This window comes from Schistocerca piceifrons, chromosome 1 (genome assembly GCF_021461385.2).
Source record: "Schistocerca piceifrons isolate TAMUIC-IGC-003096 chromosome 1, iqSchPice1.1, whole genome shotgun sequence".
NCBI classification, from domain to species: Eukaryota; Metazoa; Arthropoda; class Insecta; order Orthoptera; family Acrididae; genus Schistocerca; species Schistocerca piceifrons.
In genome coordinates this window covers 1,090,761,580-1,090,788,930 of record NC_060138.1, presented here as the reverse complement: position 1 = coordinate 1,090,788,930, position 27,351 = coordinate 1,090,761,580, and the positions used below count along the sequence as shown (strand labels likewise).

At 43.6% G+C, this 27,351-nt stretch overlaps 1 protein-coding gene across 2 annotated transcripts in view; it reads right to left on the bottom strand.

Annotated features, from left to right (window-relative positions):
* Positions 1 to 18,146, bottom strand: part of LOC124775091 — a 136,092-nt gene extending 117,946 nt beyond the window's left edge. For both annotated transcript variants that reach the window (XR_007015594.1, XM_047249910.1), the window contains exon 1: positions 18,009 to 18,146. Coding sequence is in view for 1 of the 2 variants with exons in the window: in XM_047249910.1 (XP_047105866.1) it covers positions 18,009 to 18,027 (19 nt within the window). In the remaining variant the exon portion in view is untranslated. The remainder of the gene's footprint in view (positions 1 to 18,008) is intronic.
* Between the last annotated feature and the right edge of the window lie 9,205 nt (positions 18,147 to 27,351).

The window sequence follows — 27,351 nt, the reverse complement described above, 5'->3', positions numbered from 1 at the left end:
GCCAATACATAATTCCCTAGTCCGCCCAGTTATCACATACGGCTCAGAGGTATGGACGTTGACAGGACACGATAAAAATGCTCTAAGAAGCATTGAGCGGAAAATACTACGCAAAATCTATGGGCCAATAAAGGACGAAGAAGGCTGGAGAATACGCTACAATGCCAAATTACAAGAGTTAATACTAGGCAGGGACGTAGTAACATTTGTGAAATCACAGCGAATACGATGGCTAGGACACTTGGAGAGAATGGCAGAGGACAGAAATCCAAAGAAAATGATGAAAGGTATGATCCATTCAGTTCGGCGAAAAAGGAGACCTAGAAGAAGATGGATCGATGAGGTAATAATGGATATCAGCAATGTGGGAGTCCGGGGGTGGAAAAGAGCAGCAAATAACCGAGAAGTGTGGAGGAAGATTGTTGAAGAAGCCAAGGCTGACCAAGGGCTGTAGAGCTACTGAATAAGTTTGTACAGTCTAGCCCGCAGCAGATACAACAGATTTCCTGTGAGTGCTGTCATCACGCAGGTGACGGTATTATTTGTCCAGCAGCTATCCGTCATAAGGCCGCCGGCATTTGTTGGACCCAACATGACATGCCTCGTGTTGCTCTTGATTTTAGAACGGAGGCGTCAAACAGCTATGTACAGCTAATTATTCGCTAAGTAGCCCGCCAGTCGCAAGGCATTCGTGGTTGCCCTCTCAAGATAGCAGCCGCCCGCCTTGGCGGCAGCTCCACGTCCTTATCAGAGCACCATGCCGATGTGCAGTAAAAATCTCGTTAAGTCGCAGTTGTAAAACTGATATGACGGTGACAGCCCAGGGTTGTGAGGCAATGTTTAGAACAATAGCAAAGGCTTCCTACAATCCCAAAAGGCGTCTGTCGCTACAGCATATTCTGGACTAAAAGAGATAGTCATCACTGAAACATATTTAAGCACATTCATTCCCTGATCATTTTATTTAGAGTAAACGCTTCAACTTTCTGCCTCCAACATTGCTAAAAAGTTGACATCGTTTACGAAATGACTGGAGCACCTAGTGCAGAACGGGGTGACTTCAACAGAAACAAGCGTAACTTCAGGTGTTCCCCAGGGCAGCGTAATAGGTCCTTTGCTTTTTACAATTTACATACACGATCTGGTTGATGGTATTGACAGCGGCCTTAGACTGTTTGCCGATGATGCTGTAGTCTACAGGAAAGTAGTATCACACGAAAGCTGTGAACAAATCAATGTGGATTTGCAGAAAATAAATGCGTAGTGTAATGACTGGCAGTTATCTCTCACCATTAGTAAGTGTAACCTACTGCGCATAACAAGGCGAAAATCCCCATTAATGTACAAGTACAAAATAAATGTCCAGTCTTTGGAAGCGGTAGTGTCCGTCAAGTATATGGGTGTGACTATTCGAAATGATCTCAAATGGAATGATCAGGTTACATAAGTAAAGGGTAAGGCGAACTCTAGATTGCGGTTCATTGGTAGAATCCTAAAGCGATGCAGTCCTTCAACAAAGGAAATAGCTTACAATAAGAACGTCCAAAGAAGAGCGGCAAGATTCGTGACTGGTACATTTAGCCATCGCGAGAGCGTTACAAATCTCATAGAAAGTTTGAAGTGGGACACACTTGCAGATAGACGGCGCGCTAGGCGGAAGGGGCTGCTCACTAAATTCCGAAATCCGATCTTCGCCGAGAATGTAGAGCATATATTATTACCACCAACTTTCAAATCGCGCAATGATCATCATTCAAAGATAAGGGAAATTAGAGATCGTACTGAGGCGTTCAGACAGTCATTTTTCCCTCGCGCGACCCGCGAGTGGAACAGGGGGGGGGGGGGGGGGGGAGGGAACATGACTGGCGCGAATTGTGTCCTCCGCCACACACCGCTTGGTTGCTAGCGGAGTATATATGTAAATGTAGATGTAGAATGTATGCGGTGGGCTGCTCTTGACGGGCGCTGAACTCGGCTCGCTCCTTACTGATAGGCCACCATCTTATACACTGAGATGACAAAAGTCTTGGGATAGCAATGTGCATATATACAGATGGTGGTATTATCGCGAACACATATATAGAAGAGCAATGTGTTAGTGGAGCCATCATTTGTACTCAGGTGATTCATCTGAAAAGGTTTCCGACGTGATTAAGGCCGCACGAGGGGAATGAACAGACTCTGAACGCGTAGTGGTAGTTGGAGCTAGATGCATGGGACATTCTATTTCGTAAATCGTTAGGGACTTAAAACTTCTGAGATTCACAGTGTCAAGAGTGTACCGAGAATGCGAAATATCAGGTGTTACCTACAATCACTGAAAACGAGCGAGAGCAGCGGCGTTTGGGATGGTTGTCAGTGCTAACAGTCAAACAACAATGTGTGAAATAACCGCAGAAATCAATGTGGGACGTACGACGAACGTATCCTTTAGGACAGTGCGACGAAATTTGCTGTTAATCGGCTGTGGCAACAGACGACCGACGCGAGTGCCTTTGTTAACAGCACATCACCTGCAGTGCCTTTCCTAGGGTCGTGATCACGTCGGTTGGACCTCAGGCGCCTGAAAAACCGTGGCGTTATGAGTTGCCATTTCAGTTGGTAAGAGCTGATGGTAGGGGTCGAGTACGGCGCAGACGAAGTCCTGGACCCAAGTTGTGAACAAGGCGTTGTGCAAGCTGATGGTGGCTCAATAATGGTGTGGGCTGTGTCTGCATGGAATGGACTAGATCCCATGGTCCAACTAAACCCTCACTGACTGGAAATGGTTATATTCGCCTACATGCAGATCATTTGCAGTCATTCTAGGATTTCATGTTCGCAAACAACGATGGAATTTTTATGTATGACAATACGCCATGTCACCGGACCAATTGGTTTGACTAACATTCAGGACAATATGAGCGAATGATGTGGCCACCCATCGAACATTTATGGGACATAATCGAAGGGCCAGTTCGTGCACGAACTCCCGCATCGCCAACGCTTTCGCAATTATGGACGGGTATAGACGCAGCATGGCTCAGTATTTCTGTAGGGGATTTCTATGTCTTTTCGAGTCCATGCCACGTCGAGTTGCTGCACTACCCATGGCAAAAGGAGGTCCGACACGATATTAGTAAGATATCCCATGAATTTCGAGTGCAACAGTAGCTCCGCAGCGGTGCATTTCCGACGTGTCGTTATCTGGCGTGATTTAAGAGACCCTACGACCTTATCAGCACTTTTTTCTGCACCTTGTATGCTTTTACTGATCTTCGATTATGGAATACGCCCCCAAACGTTGTAAAACCCTTTGTGATATAGCCTGCACTCGTATACTTTACAGTAAAATATCCGAAAAAGCCCGCACCCCGTCCCATCTTATGTCGGCAACGGGCTCCATCGACCGGCTCGAGCCCCTTGGAAGACCCTCGACCTTCCCGGTCACTAAGGCGACGCCAGGCTGTCGGCCACGCCCCCTCGCGCCGCAGCTGCGGATGGATCAATAGACGGCTGCGCCACTGACACACTTCTTCGACGCCACCGCAACACGTGGTCCGCAGCTCCTAGCCGTAGCACGTGCTCCTGTGTAGCCCACACAAGCACAAACTGTGACTGCCATGGAGCAGGTCTTTCTTTCTTTCGCTATCGCCATAGTCCCGCAGCGATCGCAGGATCGGCGTGGTTACAACGGATTTGGCAATGTTAGTTTTAGGGATGACCGGATGCCCTTCCTACCGCCACCCCATACGCTCCTGGACGGAATCAGTGTACCCCAACTGTTTGCGTCTAGTGTAGGGCGTGGAATAGTGCGGACGTGTTTCAAATGTCTGCGACGCGTGTAACAGAGGCAGAACGTGGGGACCAGCCCGGTATTCACCTAGCGGGATGTGGAAAACCGCCTAAAAACCACATCCAGGCTGACCGGCACACCGGCCCTCGTCGTTAATCCTCCGGGCGGATTCGATCCGGGGCCGATGCGCCTACCCGAGTCCAGGGAGCAGCGCGTTAGCACTCTCGGCTACCCTGGCGGGTCTGCCGTGGAGCAGGTCTAAGGAAATGTAACTCATCCACGAAAGAAGTGGCTTACAAGGCGATTTTTGAGTATTCTTAATCAATATGGGATCCTTACAAGGTAAGACTGATAGAAGAGATAGAGAAGATCCGACGAAGAGCGGTGTGTTTCGTCAAGGGATAACCACGACGAAAAAAGTTCGAGAAATTCTTCCCACGCGCCATTCGCGAGTGGAACAAGGAAAGGGGGATCAGTTAGTGGTACCAGAAGTACTCACCGCCTCACACCGACAGGTCGCTTATGGAGTATTGTTGTAGATGTTGTAGACGTAGATATAGAGGCATGAAGTTGATGGGTAAAAGGCTTTAAAAGCCCTCACTTAAATTTCAAACCTCTGCGCAGTGTTTCATGTAATGAGGGCGTGTGACACGTGTTGATGAGGATCCGCCCGTTGAACGGGGATGTTGAGCCCACTGCCCTCTTAATGCGGTTTCGTGTGTGCTGGCTCCAAGTTTCACCTTCTCACTTGTTTTCATCCATAACAAAAAACTAACATCATCCTGTACAAGCTCACATGACAATCATGCACACATCGCAGATTCACACTTCACTTTTCATGACATGACGGTGGAAGGAAGTGAAATCACCTTTCACTATCACAGGGCGGTGGAAGGCAGTGTAAAATCACCTTCCATTATAAAGCCCTTTCACGCGAGCCACTCTTTTATCTCAATCGACTAATAGTTGCAAGTTACTTTAGCGCCCCTGTTGTTTTACTCCTGTTCTGGGACTTACGAATGGTCTTTTTGGTTTTCACGTCGGTGCCAAAACTGCGTGTATTAGGAGAACAGTCTGGTACGCGATTCTGCACATGAATGGTGAAATTGAGGTTTGAGAGGCTATCCTTTTCACGAAAGGAGTGAAATATAATAACAGAATGCAAAAAAAGGTTCAAATGGCTCTAAGTACTATGGGACTTAACGTCTGAGGTCATCAGTCCCCTAGAACTTAGAACTACTTAAACCTAACTAACCTAAGGACATCACACACATCTATGCCCGAGGCAGGATTCGAACCTGCGACCGTAGCGGTCGCGCGGTTCCAGACTGTAGCGCCTAGAACCGCTCGGCCACTCCGGCCGGCAACAGAATGCAGAGACAACCAATTGTAAAATGAGTTTATTAACGACCAACAAAACTGACAGTGAATATTTTTGACAAAATTAGTACGGTATGTTCTCCACACTGCTGAGAAATGAAAGGATAGGAAGAACGTGGTCCAAACATTTCAAAACATCTAAATTTATCTGCTCGAGAAAATATATACTTACAAACACGTCAATCATTATTTAGAAGGTAGTATATAATGCCTCTTTCATTTATCCTTCGACTCTTATTTCCAGTCTAAGAGCCACACAACATCGAGAACTACTTTTCATGTTAAACAGACAATATAATAAAAATAAAAATAATAATTATTATATAAAATATAAATATATTATTATTATTGCTTGACCCCTCAAAATTACGACACTTTGTTAATTTGCTCCTGTGATGTAACACCTCTGTTAAAATAAAATCTCCAATCGTTATTTTATTAACTTCTGGTGCATTGTAATTACAGTACTGGCCCTTAAAATTGCTACACCACGAAGATGACGTGCTACAGATGCGAAATTTAACCGACAGGAAGAAGATGCTGTGATAAGCAAATGATTAGCTTTTCAGAGCATTCACACAAGGTTGGCGCCGGTGGCGACACCTACAACGTGCTGACATGAGGAAACTTCCAACCGATTTCTCGTACACAGACAGAAGTTGACCGGCGTTGCCTGGTGAAACGTAGTTGTGATGCCTCGTGTAAGGAGGAGAAATGCCTACCATCACGTCTCCGACTTTGATAAAGGTCAGATTGTAGCCTATCGCGATTGCGGTTTATCGTATCGAGACACTGCTGCTCGCGTTGGTCGAGATCCAATGACTGTTAGCAGAATATGGAATCGGTGGGTTCAGGAGGGTAATACGGAACGCCGTGCTGGATCCCAACGGCCTCGTATCACTACCAGTCGAGATGACAGGCATCTTATTCGCATGGCTGTAACGGATCGTGCAGCCACGTTTCGATCCCTGAGTCAACAGATGGGGACGTGTGCAAGACAACAACCATCTGCACGAACAGTTTGACGACGTTTGCAGCAGCATAGACTATCAGCTCGGAGACCACGGCTGCTGTTACCCTTGACGCTGCATCACAGACAGGAGCGCCTGCGATGGTGTACTCAACGACGAACCCGGGTGCATGAATGACAAAACGTCATTTTTTCGGATGAATCCAGGTTCTGTTTACAGCATCATGATGGTCGCATCCGTGTTTGGCAACATCGTGGTGAAAGCACATTGGAAGCGTGTATTCGTCATCGCCATACTGGCGTATCATCCGGCGTGATGGTATGGGGTGCCATTGGTTACACGTCTCGGTCACCTCTTGTTCGCATTGACGACACTTTGAACAGTGGACGTTACATTTCAGACGTGTTACGACCCGTGGCTCTACCCTTCATTCGATCCCTGCGAAACCCTACATTTCAGCAGGATAATGCACGACCGCATGTTGCAGGTCCTGTACAGGCCTTTCTGGATACTGAAAATGTTCGACTGCTGCTCTGGCCAGCACATTCTCCAGATCTCTCACCAACCGAAAAGGTCTGGTCAATGGTGGCCGAGCAACTGGCTCGTCACAATACGCCAGTCACTACTCTTGATGAACTGTGGTATCGAGTTGAAGCTGGGTGGGCAGCTGTACCTGTACACGCCATCCAAGCTCTGTTTGACTCAATGCCCAGGCGCATCAAGGCCGTTATTACGGCCAGAGGTGGTTGTTCTGGGTATTGATTTCTCAGGATCTATGCACCGAAATTGAGTGAAAATGTAATCACATGTCAGTTTTATTATAATATATTTGTCCAATGAATACCCGTTTATCATCTGCATTTCTTCTTGGTGTAGCAATTTTAATGGCCAGTAGTGTATTGTGTTATCCATGAAAATAACATATTTTTACTTTCTTTTTGGGAGTAAGAGATACGAATGAGTGACCCTTTAAATGAGAGAAGAAAAGGGCGAGGGGGTGCCTTAAATACGTGGGCCAACCCTTAGATACAAACGCGATCTGCGACCGCACTGCTCACCATAGGCGCTTGTAAAGACTGTGCGTTTTTCATATGTCTTACAGGTACCGGTTGATACTGGGTAGATCCGTACCACACAAAGTTCTAATACGAAAACCACCAAATGCGGCACTTACGTTTCAGAAACCTGTATTCCAATTGGTGCCTGAGTGGTTCGGCCCATGACGTATAAAGCGATGTTGCGTCGCAATAGTTTACGGTGCGCAGCAGCACGTTAAGAAAAACCGTTTTGCTCCGATCTGCTGTTCGCGCTGTGAAATGGTCCGTAACCAATAAGCTATTCCACATCATGACTTCACAGAAATGGTCACGCCGCACGTGAGGCCGGGTTCATAATCCCCTATTCTTGGCAGTGACCGCCATGGGCACGTGTGCCACTTGGCTCACAGTCTCAGCGCCGCGGAAAGCTGAGATTTCTGCAGCAGCTCGTCATCGATATAACTGAATCACCTATATTCCGGAACGCATGGGACTTTCGTATGTTCTCGCAGTGAAAAAAAGAGGGTGGGCTGACAGGGGGGGGGGGAGGGGTTACGCATTCTTTAATATAAAGAGAACATGCAGGTCCACATGTATATTATGTAATCAAAAGTATCCAGGCAACTACTCGTAGACTTTAATATGGGGTGTGTGCTTTTATGGCGGTTTGAACTCTCCTAAGGACATTTTCAATGAGGATGTCTGTGCAGGAATGGTAGCCCATTCTTCCTCAAGAGCTGAAACCAGAGAACATCGAGATGTTTGACGCTGGGCTCTGAAAGGAAGTCGACATTCTAACTCTTCCCAAAGTTACTCTATTGGGTTCAAGTCGGGCATCTTAGCTCGCCAGACCATTTCAGGAACGTATTTGTCCAAAACCCATTGCCTCCCACATGCTGCTTTATGACAGGGTGCACTGTCACGTTGATACAATCAATCATCGTCCCGGGACTTTTTCACTTTTTCTCTACTGTAACCAGTCCACAATCCTGTAATATGTGTTCATAGCCTTCCGCATTTAGACGTTTCTTAACACGAAAGAAACCCCGTCAGTAGCACAATCTCCTCTGTACTCACTGTTGGCACTACAAATAATGACAGATAACATTCTCTAGAATTCACCAAACCCAAAGTCTTCCATCGGATTGCCACAGGGTTCAGCGTGCTTCATCACTCCAAATCACTTGCTTCCAGTCATTCACCGTTTAGTGGCGTCCCTCTTTGTACAATCGCAAGCATCGCTTAGCACTGACTACACAAACACACTGAAGCGCCAGAGAAACTGGTATAGACAGGCATGCGATTTCAAATACAAAGATATGTAAACAGGCAGAATACGGCGCTGTGGTCGGCAACGCCTATATACGACAACAAGTGTCTGGCGCAGTTGTTGGATCGGTTAATGCTGCTACAACGGCAGGTTATCAAGATTTAAGGGAGTTTGAACGCGGTATTATAGTCGGCGCACAAACGATGGGACACAGCATCCCGAGGTAGCTACGAAGTGCAGGTCTTCCCGTACGACCATTTCACGAGTGTACCGTGAAAATCAGGAATCCTGTAAAATATCAAATCTCCGATAGCGCAGCGGGCGGAAAATGATCCTGCGAGAACAGGACCAACGACGGCTGAAGAGAACCCTTCAACGTAACAGAAGTGCAACCCTTGCGCAAATTGCTGCTGATTTCAGTGTTTGGTCATCAACAAGTGTCAGCGTGCGAAGCATTCAACGAAACATCATCGATATGGCTTTCGGAGCCAAAGGCCCACCCTTGTACCCTTGATGACAGCACGACACAAAGCTTTACGCCTCGCCTGGGCCCGTCAGCACCGACATCGGTCTATTGATGACTGGAAACATGTTGCCTCGGACGAGTCTCGTTGTAAATAGTATCGAGCGGCTGGACGTGTACGTTTCGGAGACAGCCTCATGAAGCCATGGACCCTGCATGTACGCAGGGGACTGTTCAGGCTGGTGGAGGCTCTGTAATGGTGTGTGGTGTGTGCAGTTGGAGTGATATGGAAGCCCTGATATGTCTAGATACGACTCTGACAGGTGACACGTACGTAAGCATCTTGTCTGATCACTTGCATCCATTCATGTCCAATGTGCATTCCGACGGACTTGGGCAATTCCAGCAGGGCAGCGCGACACCCCACATGTCCAGAATTGCTACAGAGTGGCTCCAGGAACACTTTTCTGCGTTTAAACACTTGCGATGGCCATCAAATTCCCCAGACATAAAAATTATTGAGCATATCTGAGATTCCTTGCAACGTGCTGTTCAGAAGAGATCTTCATCACATTGTACTCTTACAGATTTATGGACGGCCCTGACGGATTCATGGTGTCATTTCCCTCCAGCACTACTTCAGAAATTAGTCGAGTCCATGTCACGTCGTGTTGCGGCACTTCTGCACGCTCGCCAGGGCCCTACACGATATTAGGCAGGCATACCAGTTTCTCTGGCTCTTCAGTATATGTGGGTATGAGGAGCTGCTTGGCCATCGTATCCCATTCTTTTTAACTTCCTACACATAATCATTGCTCTACCTCTTCCTCTGATTTCATGCGGTGTTTTATAACCACTCCCCACAATGCTTAACGGACCCTCTCCGTCAATACATGATGTCTGTCAGATCTTAGTTTTGCTGTGATTGTTGCTCTGCGTTTCCACTATACAGTTAGATTACGAACAGTCCACTTGAGCACCTTTAGAACGGTTTTTATATCCTGATACGATTTGTTAGTAAGGTTACATCCAATGACTGGTCATCGTTCGAATATCTATTGACAACAACACAATACTCTCCGCCTCCTTTTATACAGGCGGGGGGGCAGTTCTTGTGACATCTACTGGCCAATTCCGCATTAGATATCTGTGTTCGGATACAAACACAGTACTCCCTGCCTCCTTTTACACAGCTGGGGCGGTTCTTGTGACATCTACTGGCCAATTCCGCATTAGATCGGGTAGTGTATTCGTACGAGTCGGAAACTACGCAGGATCAAACGTTTAGGTATTCCACAATGACTCTAAATCAAAAGTGAGTCATTGGAGAAACATTAAAAAAAAGATCGCTTATTTATTTGGTTTCAGTGGACTTGTCGAGACCACTGCTTCTGCTTCAGAAGATCGAAGACAGTTAATGCTGAATGTTACACAAGCCATCGACGAATGAGGAAATACAGAAATCGAATCATCTTCATCATGACAATGTCAGTTGTCACACAGCGCATCAAACAATTGATTACTTTGCGATGGAAAATTCAAAAATGCCGAATCACTTCTTTTTCTTTCCTTGCCAAATAAAAATGCGTTTAGAGCTATTTTTATCGGCTCAAGAAGGTGATGGATCTTTCCAGTACCATGCATTTAAGGTGCTAAATCTGAGTGGAAAAAATATGTCCGGATGTACATTGCTCGTCGTTCAACCTTAATGTAAACAAACGCCCGTTCAGCGATTTGCCTTAGAGCGAAGTGCTACAACGACAGATGTTTTGGCGCCACTGGAAATCTGTCCTATTTACGCCACGGATCGAAGGGGGCGTCAAGTAGGTCCTGATTTCCCCTTCCCTCCCCCCAAATGTGTTTCTCTCCTTTACCAGAATCACAAGAATTAAAATCATTTTCATCTGTGGTGCGTTAAAAGTATGGGTGATCGTAAATACAAGTAATAGTGGGAGGGGGAGGGAGGGAGGGGGGGGAGAGAGACAGACAGAGAGAGAGAGAGAGAGAGAGAGAGAGAGAGAGAGAGAGAGAGAGAGAGAGGAGGAGAAGAAGAAGAAGAGAGAGGCACAAACTGTGACCACACCAACCAGAAACTTGAATCACGCTTGGGCGTGAATGACACAATGAGACACGCTGGTATGCTACAGTACCGAATGTCTAACTGTTTTTTTCAGTCATCGCGGTAAATGTTTTACTCGTATACATTTTTGTACAGAATGACGCCCCCATGGCATTTGCTTTAGTGCGGATGCACTAACATCGTCTGAACTCCGACAGGAATCAATAATTTGTGAGTAGAGGGCCAACGAACGAGGGACGCTGCATTGCAGCGTGCGATAAGTTGGAAAATTGAATCGGTGAGAGACCGTGTCCGGATGGCCGAAGCGTTTAAGGCAACCGCTCAAGGTAAGCGATAAATTCGGGCTCTATTCTCGAACCGGCACAAATTTTCAACTTTCGCCATTGCAACCCACAACGCCCTGTGCGACTGGAAGTCATTAGTCTACCACACACCCTATCCCTTTCCTGCCCATTCGTCTATCTGACGTACAATTTTTAACTCGTGTAGTTTTTGTTTCAAATGTCATAGAACGGAAGTTATTTCGTGTTGTTTGAGTGAAAACACAGGTGCAGAGAAGCAGCGAGAAATAGATTGTGCTTGATGTCTTCGAGATGATTTTGGAGAAAAACCATTCGCTATCCACACAAGTAAGACGGATTTCAGAGCTAATACCTGAGTTTTCCGGAGTTTCTGTTCTATCTGTGTAAGGAGTCCTGAAAAAAAGAAATAAAGACATCTGTCTCCTCTTGAGATCTCGACTACACGCTTTTACGTTACACGTACTTGACGCAGGGAATATCCTATGTTTCCGATAGGTTGCTCTTCTGCTCGTTCCTTCTCGTATCTGTCGCTTTCCTCTTGACCCTTGAGTAGTGTATAACTTACTTTTACCGACTGTCTTCATTGTCTTTACAAATTGCACTACATTAATTTGAAGTTATACTGCCCGCTCGGTGTTCGCTGTTTTTGAGAATTGCATATGTAAGGAATCTGACGTTTTGTTGTTGGGTTGTTAGGTTAGCTTAGCGCTGGAGCATGCTGCGGATCCCAGGGCGGCGCAGATGCTGGTTAAATGCGCCAGAAGGCAATGTGCAAACTACGAGGCTGCAAAACAAGCCTACCATAACGATAACCTACTGTATACGACAGAGAGTGATTTATATTCCGTGGGAAGGCTCCAGTGAGGTTAACAACAGCCGTGGAGGAAAACACAGCGTAAAGTTTACTTCCTTATTAAACTTACGATGAACAGAGTACGCAAGCAGTCGATCCAGACAAAAATAGACGCCCACTTGGAAGGAGCTAGAGGCGCAAAGGCTGGCGCGTTGAGTCTGGGGCTTTTCGCCGGAACCTGCGGCAGTTGCGGTGACGTCAGACGCTGAGAGAGCGGGTGCGGCCGGCTTACCAGAAATAGGCCGAGCTCCTCTGCCGTTCTCCGCTGTGTAGGAAGTGGCGACTAACACTTCCCCAGCCACAACAGTGTCCCAACCTCCCGTGATTCACGTATCGCTGTTCTCGGATGCTGTGGCCAGCAAATCTCGGGCTGGGTATGATACAACCATCGCACCAGCACACGTTTGGCACTCATAGCCGAAAGTCCGCATCAGATGTCACTTCCCCGTTCTCCCGATGCTGTCACGAATTTTCTTCCCGATGTTACATACCTACCGCCCATATGTCGCCTCGGCAAATAAGGCATCACTATTGATCATCATCATCAGCACCAGCTGCCATTTCTATTTTATTACTTAACCTGGGAAGATTATGGCCATCATGCCCTCTCTTATATAACAGCAGGTGTTCAACATATTTATGCAAATTCAGTACTATGAACATGTAAGTTACATCTAATCCGACATTTAAAAATTACTACGACATAAGCAGGGCAGAATAAAACGGTTCATGTTCGTTTGTCACTACTACTACATAGACACAAGAGAATGGGTGGAAGAGAGAGAGATAGATAGAGCGAGGAACGTGATAAATTACAAGTAAAGAAGAAGAGGGAAAAGGAAGTGGAGTGATGCTCTGAGGAATGAACAGAGAGAGAAGCGTAACTTCGAGAATATAGGAGCATTTCCGCTACCGATCGACAGAATAGTTATAAGGTTGACAGATGAAAATGCTTCACTTCAAACGCAGCAGGGTATTGGATTGTGCGCTAAGTGCACGGCAGCTTGTTCCGTAGGTGGCACAGCAGGAGTTCGCCAATGTTTTGTGTTTGGGCATAGCTAGGATACTAGGTGAGATCTTGCGTTTCAATTATGATGAGATGACAAGTACTTGATCTCTGATGCGAGGTACTAAGTTCTACATCCACTGAGGAGCCCATGAAGCAGACGTAACGCATGGTGACCACGCAACCATCCTAACTGGCGTATGAATCACATGGATGTTGCAGATGTAACGCACACAAATATTGACGGTTAATTCTAACCAGTTGACATCCACTGCTGCTCTATATTTTTCCACGCATTTCGTTCTTCATTTGGATATTTTCTAATATCATCGGACAACCTTCCATTATTTATTTCATCTAACAAGATGTGGGCCTTCAGGCCCTCTCTTTTACATCTAACCAGAAATCCCTAGTGAGGAGCACACGAGCTATAAATAATAATAATAGAGATAGTAACTGGTTAATTGCACTACAGTAATGTCAGTGTTTCTGACACTGAGTTTGCAATTTTCTCATAACGTTTTATCGAATGCCAATAATGACTTTTACCAACAGAAATGTATTATGGCACCAAGAAGGAATCATATCTGGAGAAGTTAACTAGTGATAGTGGAGAACGAGAAATAATAGGGTAAGATTAGCAGATGAAATGGAAGACACAACAAAAAATAGAAATAGACATGGGTGTGGAAAACTTTGTTAGTGCCGACATTGTGCCCGAGATGACGGTTAGTTGTTGAATGGAAATAATACAGATACACCCACGATAACAGGAAAGGCTTTAATCTTTTCTTGAATGCAGATTGCTTTTGGACAAGACGCAAGTTATTGCCCCAGAGCTGTACGACTAAAATGGAGGAGATGGAGAAATATTTAGCGCTATTCGTAAGTACATCCAAGGTGCTGGACGTAGAAGATCTTGCACTGCAGATGGAAATGAAATGAGCGTTTGGCGCCATTGGCCGGGAGGCCCCTTACGGGGCAGGTCCGGCCGCCTTGGTGCAGGTCTTATTACATTCGACGCCACATTGGGCGACCTACGCGCCGCATGGGGATGAAATGATGATGAAGACAACACAACACCAAGTCCCTGAGCGGAGAAAATCCTCGACCCAGCCGGGAATCGAACCCAGGCCCCTTAGGGCGGCAGTCCATCACGCTGACCACTTGTTTTTATCTCATTTTGTTCTACATTGTTCGTTGAATTTGTTCGTGGCGGATGTCAGATGACACTCGTTCAGGTTGCTCGTTGATCCGTTTACTCAGTTTTTTTTATTACAGAGGGTAGCTAAACCCTCTGACCGAACACGCTGAGCTACCGTGCCGGCATCACTCAACTATTGGGGCGGACATGGGATGATGATATGAGAGGTGGGTTCATGAGGGCACCGAGACAAGGAAATAGACGATGAAAACAAAGCGTGTGAAAGTGACGCGATATGTTCGGTCTCATTCATCCTAATTGAGCTTAGGAAGGACGTCGTTGAGTCTTCTCGTATCTCGCGGAATCGCCGGCCACATCTGTTTCCATTACAGTAAAGATTTACGTCTTCCGTCGCCCGTTTGTTTTCCAGCCTCCCCTCTCAACGTCCATCTTTTCCTTTAGGGAGCAATCTTCAGTTTTTGAATGTTTATCGCATCAAAAATTCCATGTTTCACTCCCATAAGCCAAAACTTGTCATACGCAGTGTATTTATACTTACCGCTGTGACACGTCGGTAGCATGATTTACAAACTCTATTAGTTTATGGAAGGCACGCAAGCCGTTTTTACTCTTTTTTTATTCTAGTTCGGTTATTATTTTAGTCTTATTATAACTGATTCGCACTAAAGCTTTATTTATTAAGTAATTCCACTCGTTGTCGAAATTCGTTTGCACTAGTGAGTAGTTCTAGTGCCATGGAATGTCCTTGCCTGGCTCCTCTTGCAATTTTTAATTTCTTGACGTATCGTCATGTGATATGCACTACAGTTATATAGTTTGAAATGATCGCCTTGTTTCTCAAGGGCTGTTAGCAGAGATTTTGTTCAAACTGAGGCAAAGCTTCCACAAAATCTATGAATCACAGACAAAGTGGTACGGTACTTCATTTTCATTGTTGTGTTCCATAATTTAGGTCACGACTTTGATACCAACTATCGCTTCCACCACATTTTGCTTCCATAGTATCGAAGCCGAAGCTCGTTTTATAGTTGAGTGCAATCAATATCGCCCAATTGCATGCCATGGCATTTAGTCTCAATCTTTTTCATGTAGTCCAAATTTTACAGTTTTCTCTTACTAGTACAGTACCCTAACATCATATCTCAACTGTTCAAATAATGCATGACTTTTTGGTGCCGAGAACAAGTACTGTGACAAGAGGAATCTGACTGTGTAGTCTGTTCTCGATCTGGTTGAAATCTATTAAACTTCCCGATGGAAAACTTTTAATCTTTGTTCCATTAACACGTAGATATATGAAAGCATCAGTTTTCTCAATACTCATTTTTAAAAACATAGTTTATAGTTACAATATGTACTATAAATAACATTAAAAAAAACAAGCAAAGTAGTCCAGTAAAGTACCGATAATAAATAAAGCTGTTATCAAACCACAAGGTTAGTTCGGACATTTCGTGCTTTGCTAGGCATCGTCCTTTTAGAGGTTGTATGTCCATCCCTTCCCTTCCTCCGAGCTTTGAAATGTCTAGTTATAGGGACATGTACAGTTTAATGTGGACTCCGAACCGCGGTGCAACTCGGCATTTGTCACATTAATAAACTTTTCCAGAGATGAAAGAAGCGATAAGTGAGAGATAAAAATCCTAGAATTGAACGAGGATTCGACCTAAATGTAATTCGTAATATAGTGAATACGTCGTGAAAAATGAAAATTAGGTGTCAGAAACGGACATGAAACCGAATTTCCGACTAATTGCGAATTTCAACCATGTAGACAATTTGAGCGCTGCTTTATAATCGACCCAACATTCAGTGTCCCTTACGTTTTCCTCCATTTTTTCCGAACAGGCAACAAAAGGAGCGGAAACAGGTAGTAAAACTGAAATTTTGAGTTAAATCTTGAAAATGTGCCACACTGTTAGGCGACAAATCGCCAAAAGCACAAGGTCTATGTTTGGGTCCCAGTCTGATACATTCATTACAATGCAGATTCGGCAGTTCTGAAAGGATTTCACCGACACAGTTTCATGTGACTGCATTTTTCTAAATGTATTCAGCCAATAAATCACACCATTGTTAAAATACATTACTGGTTTCGTTTTCAGCATCAGATCTTATTACTGCAATAACCGTATACTAACAAATTATTGCCTTTTCAAAGACAAATGTGCACAAATAGTTTGCTAATACGTATACTGCCACGGCAGTAATATGATCTGAATATAGTATGACGACCAAGACCGCTAATGCACCGCAATTATGGTGTAATTTCGTTGGTTGAGTAAACACAAAAATAGAAAAAAAATGTCATAGCTGTCTTCGCAATAATGTCATAATGTTGTGCCTGACAAATCGTTACACACCGATTCTATACGTTTCATCTCTGAGAATTTAATTCAGTTGCGCAATTCATCATGTGTCTGTCAAACATCGTGGGTAAACCGATCGGATGTAACCCTTACATGTTTCTAGTTCAATTGGATTCTTCATCTTCAGGCAAACGTTATTAGATTTCAAAGACTGGAGCACTTCTCTTACGTTTGTCAGATTAAATTTTCGTGTATGGACTCTGCAACTGACAACTTCGAAAGGCAGTTTCGCCTTGATCGAACGAGCCCCCGAAGTGCTAATACTGTAATCGAAAATTAAGTCATTTTTCGTTTTTTCCTCTTTTAAAACGAGTTCCAGTTTGTTATTCGATTTGTACGCATTGTTTAAATCATCGTGGATAACGTTATGGTCAACCAGCGATCGTGCTTCCCTGCAGACAACAGAATACAACAGTTCACATCTCATAAATCAGCATCAATGTGGCAATGACAAACGCTCTGGAATTGTAGATTTCGCTTCATACCTGCATTCTTTCTCTGTGATCTTTTCTACAGTTACCATCACATTCTAATGAAGTGGCACATATACTGAGAACGCTTTCTGCTGCTCTTGTTATCAGCTATTAGTCTCCTCGGAATGGTACCCAAATAAAAAGATAGATCAGTAAACTGACAATGATACGATCCGTATAGCATCCTAAATTTGCGTTAGGTGCACTGCTGAAAATTGCAAGACGTTAAACAAAACAATTTGTGAGCTTTTGTACGTCGTTACAAATTCGAAAGACTGCAGTCTTGTTTGCATCTAATCGGTAACTAACATTTTACGAAACTTAACAGTGACACACACCACACTCAGCAAATAGAGGTAGTAGGGCTATCTAGGAATAAATATTTTGTTTCCCTAGTAACAACGTACTTTTGTTTCTCCATAAGATTCATTCTCCCTCTCCACTCTGCACGCACTTTTTGAGCTAGATGTTCCTTTTGTGGATGGCGTTTGGGTATACCTATTTCATATTGCCATCACATTTTGTTTTTTATTCGCTGTTGCCCTGACAACAGCGAAAAACTACTCTCGATTTTGTTGCCGCTTTTTTGGTAGTACGCAGAGACATTGTTGATATTGAGCTAAATGTACTATCGATCTCGGTGCAAATAATTTTCTAAAAGTTCATCAGTTAATTCACAATAACTGTAACTGCTATTTTTGTCATGGTTTTCATATTTCATCTAACGTGACAAACAACGGATATTTTAAAACGTTTGTTGCAGCAGTAGTAACATTGATTCGATCGAGAAGTGAAACTGCTGGCAGGTGTAGTATATACATGCATACAGATGAAACTGTTAACTGCGCAGTATTCGGTACTCACCACCGAATCCGCCAAACATTTTGCTGTGTGGGGTTAGATGCACGTACTGTACACTTCTGCAGAATGTCGCACTGGAACTGCGGCAGTGCGCGGCCCGCCAACGAGTTCGCAGACAGAACTCGCGTTGCGCATGCGTGCTGCACAAACCTGACGTCATCACATTCCGCAAGGCACAGTGGCGCCTTTCTGTGGCCGTGACGGGCGTGCGGAAATGTGAACAGTGATGCTCTGTTGAAGGCTTCCGTTGTAATGGGAGCCAGCGCAAAGTGCGAGGGAAGAGCAGGAGGCTGCCCTTTAGTTTATCCCTTTATGTAGTGGAACCCAGTGTATGTAATGGAAGGCTCTGCGATTTACTACAGCCTTAATGGACTAGCAAGGGGAACAGTCGAGGTCTGTTAAGGCGCGCAATGGAACAAAATTACAGCACAAATAGAGCATTTCGTTCCCTCTAAAGATTTGGATATGACATTAATCCTATGCAGATTCGAAAACAGCTGATGAAGTAAACAGAAAACTCTCGCATCAGGGCGTAATTAATATGGACACCACATCCAAAATACAACATACTGATACACTACCTGATCGAAACCCAGCTAGCACTCAAGCTTATTTCAAGGTGGATATTGAGTTTAGGTTCAGTTGAAAATTCAAGATTGAAAAATCAACCTGTTACACAGCTTGTTTCAAGGTGGGTATTGAGTTTAGGTTCAGTTGAAAATTCAAGATTGAAAAATCAACCTGTTACACAGTTTACATCAAGCTGTAAAAATTTAGCTTGAATTAAAATAATTTTCCCAAGCTTGAAATAAACTGTAATTTCCCTGGAAGGCTGTACAGCAGATGCGCGCGCAGCATAGCTTCCATAGACGTCCACGGGAAGCGCCACAAGCGTTTATAAGCCGTGACGTAAGGGTGTTGTCGTGTGTGACGTCATGACGGCGCGGAGTTTGGTTTTAGGGTGGCTGTCTCCAGTTCTGTTTTATCTTATTTTATTTACTTTTCTGAGCCTTGCTATGTTTACGGCCATTTTACCTTTGTGACGCGCTTTAATGGTTGTGGTTTGTTGACAAGTTTGTTTTATACTAGAAAACAGTTCGGTACGTTAATGTTAAAAATGTTAAATATTACGTAACGTAAAGTTACGTTTACGGCCATTTTACCTTTGTGACGCGCGTTAATGGTTGTGGTTTGTTGACAAGTTTGTTTTATACTAGAAAACAGTTCGGTACGTTAATGTTACAAATGTTATGACGTCATGACGGCGCAGAGTTTGGTTTTAGGGTGGCTGTCTCCAGTTCTGTTTTAACTTATTTTATTTACTTTTCTGAGCCTTGCTATGTTTACGGCCATTTTACCTTTGTGACGCGCGTTAATGGTTGTGGTTTGTTGACAAGTTTGTTTTATACTAGAAAACAGTTCGGTACGTTAATGTTAAAAATGTTAAATATTACGTAACGTAAAGTTACGTTTACGGCCATTTTACCTTTGTCACGCGCGTTAATGGTTGTGGTTTGTTGACAAGTTTGTTTTATACTAGAAAACAGTTCGGTACGTTAATGTTACAAATGTTAAATATTACGTAACGTAAAGGAATACCATATTCTTTTACGTAGAAAAATTGAGCCTGGATAAAAGTGAAATGGATTACCAGCTAAGAATACATATTACAAGTTGTTGTGCAAATAGAGGTAATTTTAAACTAACTCTCTAATACGTGGCACAAATAAATTAAAACTTCTTCATAATTTTTTCACACCATTTCCATTCTGATATTTATTTAATTAATTAGGTTCAATAAATTCAGATTAATATTTATATAGCTTAAAACAAGCTGTAAATACCAGGCTGTATTCCATATGTGTAGATACAGCTGGAGCCAAGCTTGATAAGTCAAGCTTGAAATATAGCTTGAACTCTGCCAACTTTGATGTTTGTTTCAAGCTTGAATCCAGCTAACAGGCCTGAATATTCCAGCTTTGATCAAGCTTATATACTTGAACTTTACAGCTGGAAACAAGTTTGAAACCGGCTTACTGTGCTGTCTGGGAAGTATCTGGTCATCTGTCTGATGATATTAATATGGGGAGAGTTCACCCTTCGTCTTTATGGCGACTTGAACTCTACTGGAGACACTTTCAGTGAGGCGTCTGAATGTATGTGGAGGAATGGTAGCCCATTCTTCCCCAAGTGCCGAAACTGAAGAACGCAGTGATGCTGGACTCTGGGGCATGGAGCAAATTTGAAATTCTAACTGTCCCCGAAGCTGTTCGGTTGGGTTCAAGTAGAGAATCTGAGCAGGCCAGTACATTTCAGGAACGCTTTTGTCCAAAAACCATACCCTCATAGACAATGTTTTATGCAGGCCAGGATCTAGGGAGGGGGGGAGGCCGGGGTATCTGCCCCGGACGGCAAATTCAGGGGGCGGAAAATTCATATTTTTTAAGTAAAAAACCTTGTTTCACAAAGTGCCTAGCATCCAGCGCACGTTGGTCTATCGATTATTCATATGATCTTGAGATGCACCCCAGTTGCTTTTTGAATACACTCTAAAGTTGCGCATAGTGTACGTGATGTCTCTGCCAGGGGAATCCCCGTCGCATCTAGATATAAAAAAACTTTCCCGTAGACTAGCAGGAAACGGGGCTAAGTGCTGAGCAGAGTAAGCCCGAGGGGGTGAGTGTTAATCGCTGTTTGTTTATATGGTTGATCGGGTGTACGAATGATCAGCGTTGTTATAATTATTAGTGAAATACATAGATTCAGACTACCAAAGTGGAAATAAACGGCTAATAGCAATAAAAGATAAGAAAGATTACATATTAACTTCTTGGTGTACCCAAGAAAACGAAATTTTGACAGAAAATTTTCGCCAGATCGCTACACTACTAAGAACCAGTAGTACAGTTCCCGGTTAGCAGCCGATTGAAGTCCTATTCTCCGAATAACGTGGAAAACGCGTTGTACGAACACGTAATAACACCTAACCGGAGAATAAACGCAGGATAACTGAACCAGTTATTCTGGCAGGGTTAGTGAAGTGAGAATAAGTTTCGACAATGACAGGAATAGTTACAGAATTAGTGATGACAAGATTGTTTGTTAGAATGAGGAAGGGGAAGAAACGGTGACATCATACTAATTATATGGAAGAATATAACGATTCCAAATTGGTAAAAAAATTTCGTACTTATAGTTTTCGATCTCATGGTTGAGAAACTGGAGCATATGAATGAAATGTGAAACTATTTCCTTACGTAAAACTTGTTGTTTGTAGTAGGCCAAGTAGGCATTTGATATTGGACTTCATGAATTATATTCTGTCATGTTATTCATGAAAATGAGGTACATAAAAATGACCATTTGTGCCAAAACAGCATCACTTATTTGGCATACGTTACAACTGCTGCAAAATTAGAAAGGCCTGTTGGAAATGGGTAACAAGCATGATGTTCATAATGTGTAATGACTGAACATTATCAATTCACACACACAATATTTATTTATACAGACAGATACAACTTAAACACTTGGTGTCTCAGAGCACACTGCCCAAGGTCCAGAGACACTGTTTTGCAGCGATATCCTTGGGGATGGAAGTCCATAGAGCTGGTGTCCACACAGGGCTGCCCCCTCCCCTCCCCCCCAGAGGCACGGAGTGCTGACGTTTTGTTGCAGAGTGATGCAGGTCGTCTCTGGAGATGCTGTCTAGCTCATACTCGTCTAGGTGTCTTGCTCGGCGCAGCGGTCTGCCTGTTCATGACGTCGGTACTGGCTGAGTAGGTGGTTCTGGGAGTGCCACCATTAGGTCATCCGCTGGTGGCTGTACATGAACCTGTGGTGGGGGTGTAGGCTGATCCTTTGTCTGGTTTTCTGTGCTGTGGTCTGGGGCTGACACATGTAGGATGCCGTCCCTGGATAGCGTAGATAACAGTGGGGTTAGGGATGGCTCTGAGGACAACCAACTTTGCTCATGTTTCATTGGTGCCCGTCAGGACTATCAACAGATGGGGTTTCACTAGGCATGGCCTACATCTAAACAGGACTGGGAAGGGAAGATTGGTACAACTGTTTCATGAAAGTATAGGGGGTGGATCTTGGGCCATACATCGTCAAATACCTGTTGTCATAGGTAGGAAAAGTAGGTCTTTTTTAGGATAAATCCAGACAACAGGTTGCCCTGCCTAAAGAGTATTTCCAGCATTTTAAAAAACACTCACTCACAAGACAGATTTTAACCCCTCAAACATCAAATATACCAGATGCAGAAAACAGCAAGATACTTTTCTTTCCTGTCCTACAAAGAAAATTGTTACAAACGTAGAAAATTGTACAAACGTCTTTCCATGAACTTTGAAGCATGGTAACTACGACAACCAACTCTCCAAAAATAAACCTTGAATAGTCAAACAAATACAAACAAACATCAAACATGGTCAAATACCAGTTGTCATAGGTAGGAAAAGTAGGTATTTTTTAGGATAAATCCAGACAACAGGTTCCCCTGCCTAAAGAGTATTTCCAGCACTTTAAAAAATACTGAAACAATCACTTACAAGACAGATTTTAACATCTCAAACATCAGATATACCAGATGTCACAAAGAAAAACAAACCATCGGAAAGAGTAACATGGGGCATTTCACAGACTTAACAATCCTCCATCAAAACATGCAACCAATAAAAAATAAAATACAACTATTAGAAGTTGAGCTCCAATCTTTGAACTGCACAGTAGTTTGTATTACTGAGCACTGGTGTAGAGACACAGAAATCCAACATGTAGTATTATCATTGTATGAAAAGGCAAACTCTTACTGCAGAACTACTTCAAGGGGTGGAGGATCATGCATTCATATCAGAAAAGGAACACAGTTCAAATCAAGACATGACCTCAGTACCGTAAGTGAAGAGAAACACTTTGAAATATCAGCTATTGAATTAACAGGGCTTGATATCACCAAGAAATTAATCATTTTGTGTGAGTATAGCTCCCCCAGTGGTAGTGTGGACAATTTTTTCAATAAGTTAACAAAAGTTCTAGATAATGTCTCAAGTACAAAGGTCGATATAATTCTGTGTGGGGACATTAACATCAACACTAACATCATAAATGAATCCAGCAGCACCTTCATAAACATCCTTAAAAGTTTTGGCTTGTCCCTATTGGTCAATAGCGCAACAAGGGTTACCACAATGACTTCATCAGTAATTGACCATGTGTCCACAAATATGAACATGGAAAAATGTGATGTAGCTATAAAAGATCTCAGACTATCAGACCATCTCTGTCAAATAACAACAGTAAAGTCAGGCATCGAATCATTCGCTAAACTACGAGACTACAAATGAAATCTATCAGAAATCAAAATAAAAGATTTTTCAAAAGAACTAGAAAAACGAAGCTGGGATGGAGTGTATACGAAAACCAATGTGAATATAAAATTCTCTAAATTCTCCACATTGTTTAAATTGAACTTTGAAAAGCCATTTCCAAAAGTATGCATGCCTATATCAACATCTCACAAAAACAGATGGATAACAGCAGGCATCAAGAAGTCCTCCCAAACACTTAAACACCTCAGTTCCATGAAAAAGATTTGCAATGATCCAGAATTCTTAAATTTCTATTACAGATACAAAAAGATTTGTAGGAAGGTGCTGACTGCTGCAAAAAAGTCATTTAATGAGAAAGTAATATATGATGCAGAGAATAAAAGCAGAGGAAATGGGGAGAGGCAAACAAATGCAGAATAACATACTGCTAAGGGAGGGGGATAAAGTAATAAATGATCCACAGCACTTAGCAAACTATGTAAACGAGCATTTTTCAAGTATTGCAGAGAAGTTACAGCAAAATTCCCCCAAACAAATATAACACCTGTAAATAATGTTGCACTAAATACAATGGTGTTACTGCCAACTACAGAGAATGAAGTCAGTAAAACAATTCAAAAACTAAAAAATAAAAAGTCAGTAGGTTTAGATGAAGCACCAATTTGTGTACTGAAACAATGCATAGGGATTATACAAGGCCCCTTAACAAATATAATAAATGAATCCTTCACATCAAGGACATTTCCAAAGCAGTTAAAACAGGCAAGAGTTGTACCTTTGCTTAAGAAAGGCAATGCAGAAGACAGAAAAATACCGGCCCATTTCCCAGCTGTCAGCATTCTCAAAAATAATAGAAGCAATTATGAAAGACAGATAATGAATTACCTGAATAAATACAGTCATTTAAGCGAATCACAGTTTGGTTTCCGAAGTGTCAAAAATATGGAGTCAGCCATAGTAGAGTTCACAAAAGTTGTACTTGATGATCTTGATAAAGATGAGTGTGTCACAGGCATATTTTTGGATCTTTCTAAGGCGTCTGATACAGTTGACCACAAGATTCTATCAGATAAATTAGAAGCATTAGGAATAAGAGGGGTAGCTAACAACTGGTTTCGATCATACCTAACAGATAGGGTACAAAGAGTAGAGATAACACATACTTCGAGTAGATCTAAACATTTAGTAAAACACTTATCAGAACCAAAATACATTAATATAGGGGTTCCGCAAGGTAGCATATTAGGACCAATACTGTTCCTGATATATATCAATGAGTTTCTCAGTAGTGTTCCTCATGGTGAAAAAATCCTCTTTGCTGATGACAGCAATATTATAGTCACTGAGAAAACAAAAGAACTCCTTGAATTTGAACATAAAGAAAACTAATGCCAGTTCGAAGAGGAAAAATGACAATGTTAAATTAAATGTAGATGGTACATCTATAGACTGTGTAACAAATGCAAAATTTCTAGAAATGAATATTGATTCTCAGTTGAAGTGGTGTGAACACACAAAGGTACTTGCAAACAGAATGTCATCAGCATGTTATGCCCTTAGAATCCTATCATCAGTGTGTAACATGCAGTGTCTTTTAGTTACATATTATTCATATGTACACTCAATTCTTAGCTATGGAATTCTTTTTTGGGGAACAAATGCACAAAATATGAACACAATTTTCAAACTACAGAAAAGAGCCATAAGAATAATAACCAAAAATACTAGTCGAGCACATTGTCAAGATCTGTTCAAAACACTGGGAATTTGAACTGCTCCATGTGAATACATTTACCAATCAGTTGAACACATCAAAAATAGCATTGGTAATTACTGTACAAACAGCTCTGTCCATGACCATGCAACAAGAGATAGAGTCAACTTACATTTAAGAAGAAAAAATAAACATAAAACTCAAAACAGCATTTTCTACCAAGGAAGAAAACTGTACAATAAATTGCCGAAAGAGATTAAAGAAATTGCCAAAATAAACTTAATTAAAAAGGCAGCTAAAAGTACCTAATATGAAATAAATTTTATACATTTAAGGCGAGGAGGATTACCAGGCTGGTTACACCAATAATCACACCCATTTAGGAATAGTCCATTTATTAACCTTAACACATACAAGGATCACAAAGGACTGAACTGAACATGGTGGAACAGCCAAAGATAATGCTTAGAGTCCAAAGATGAATGCATATCGATGTCGGTGTTGATTTCATCGATGCCACATAGACCCCCCTCCCCCCCTGCAGTACGAAGTACTCTTGAGTGGCCGGAGGGGGGGGGGGGGGGTAACTACGGCGTTGGCAGGGGTGGTCTGCGGGAGCCGGACCATGGTCAGCTCTACAGTGTCGTCGGGAAGCTGTGTGGGTAGATGTCGTGAAGGAAGTTTCGGCCACCAAATCTGGAAGTTGTTGAAGCAAGCCGAGCGTCATACTGGGCGTGCTGGTCGTGCGGTGACATGTAGGCCGGTGGTATGCGGGTGGAACGGAGCAACGACAATGATATCTCCGGTGGGCGTGGCGAACACACACGAAGTATGTCCAGGTCGACGTCGGGCGGGAGGGAACACATTTCACCAGGTGGCAGGGAATGGCGGAGGTTGTGTCATGAACAACACACGGTGAACAGAGGATAATCGTGCAGTATTATTGAGAAGTCATGGATTATATCCGGTGGGACAGGCACAAACACCTTGAGCGAGGGCACGTTCAAGATGACGAAGTGCTTGAGACCGGAGTAGAGGGCAAGGTCGGAGGAGAGCTCGACAATTGGAGCTGGAAGTCACTCGACCGAGTGTGTAAGTCCAACGCGGAGGAAGTGGTCGGAATGTCGTGAACCACTACAGTGAGTGGCGTGGTCGTGGCCTGAAGGGGGGTAGAAGAAGACTCGACATGAGCAGGCTTAAGTCTGTTGAGAGATACTGTAACAGCTGAATCTTTCATCTGGATGTCATAGGTGTTGGCTGAACACCGGAGAACTCAGTACGGGCTGGTATATGGAGGTTGGAGGGGAGCACGGACAGTGTCATCTCGGAGCATGACATACTTGCAATTGTCCAGTGATTTCAGGACGTGAACCTTAGGGCTGGTGGGCAGAGGGATATGGAGGTTGATGAAGTGGCGTCTGATGTGGTCCACGAAGGAAGGTAAGTCACACTGAGGGGGAGAAGTGGAAGGGCTCACAAGTTCACCAGGGAGAACAATGTTCTGGCCGTATATGAACTCGGCTATTGTGCCTTTGAGGTCTTCCTTATAGATCACACGAATGCCGAGTAGCACAAGGGGAAGGGCCCCCGTCCATAGAGAGTCGTGGCATTGAAGAGCCACCTTGAAAGTGCGGTGCCAGCGCTCGACTAGCCCGTTACTTTACGGGTGATATAATGTGGTAGGGATGTGCTGGATGCCGCAAATGTTACAAATCCCGTTGAACAGGGACGACTCAAGTTGCCTTGCCTGCCCTGGTCAGTCATGATGATAGCTGGACATCTGAAGCATGATAGACAAGAGAACATAACGAAAGCCATTAGAGGGGGAGAGAGGGCCGACAATGTTAATATGAATATACTGAAAACACCCTGGAGGGATCGAATAGGCACCGAGGTGGGGGAGGGGGTGAAGTGTGCTTGTGTACTTTGCAGCGTTGGCACGCAATGCAGCAGCGTGCCCATTGCTAGAAGTCCTTGTTGACATTTCTCTACACAAAGCTACAAGGCGGGTGGACGCACAAACACTGGGATGGGCTAAATTATGCAATGCGTTGAAGACAGCTCGACAGAGCGTGGTTGGGATGAGGGGGCATAAGGTGCCCGTACTGTCATCGCACCAGATCCAACCAGAAATGTCAGAGAAGGTGGTGCGGACAAAGTGTAGTGAAGAAGTAGAGTCTGAAATCAGGTTTTGTGTTTCCTCATCGGCGGGTTGGAGATTAGGCAGTTCAGAGAGGTCTAACAGCGAATGGATGGCGTCGACTCGTGAAAGGAAATCAGCAACTATATTGTCAGC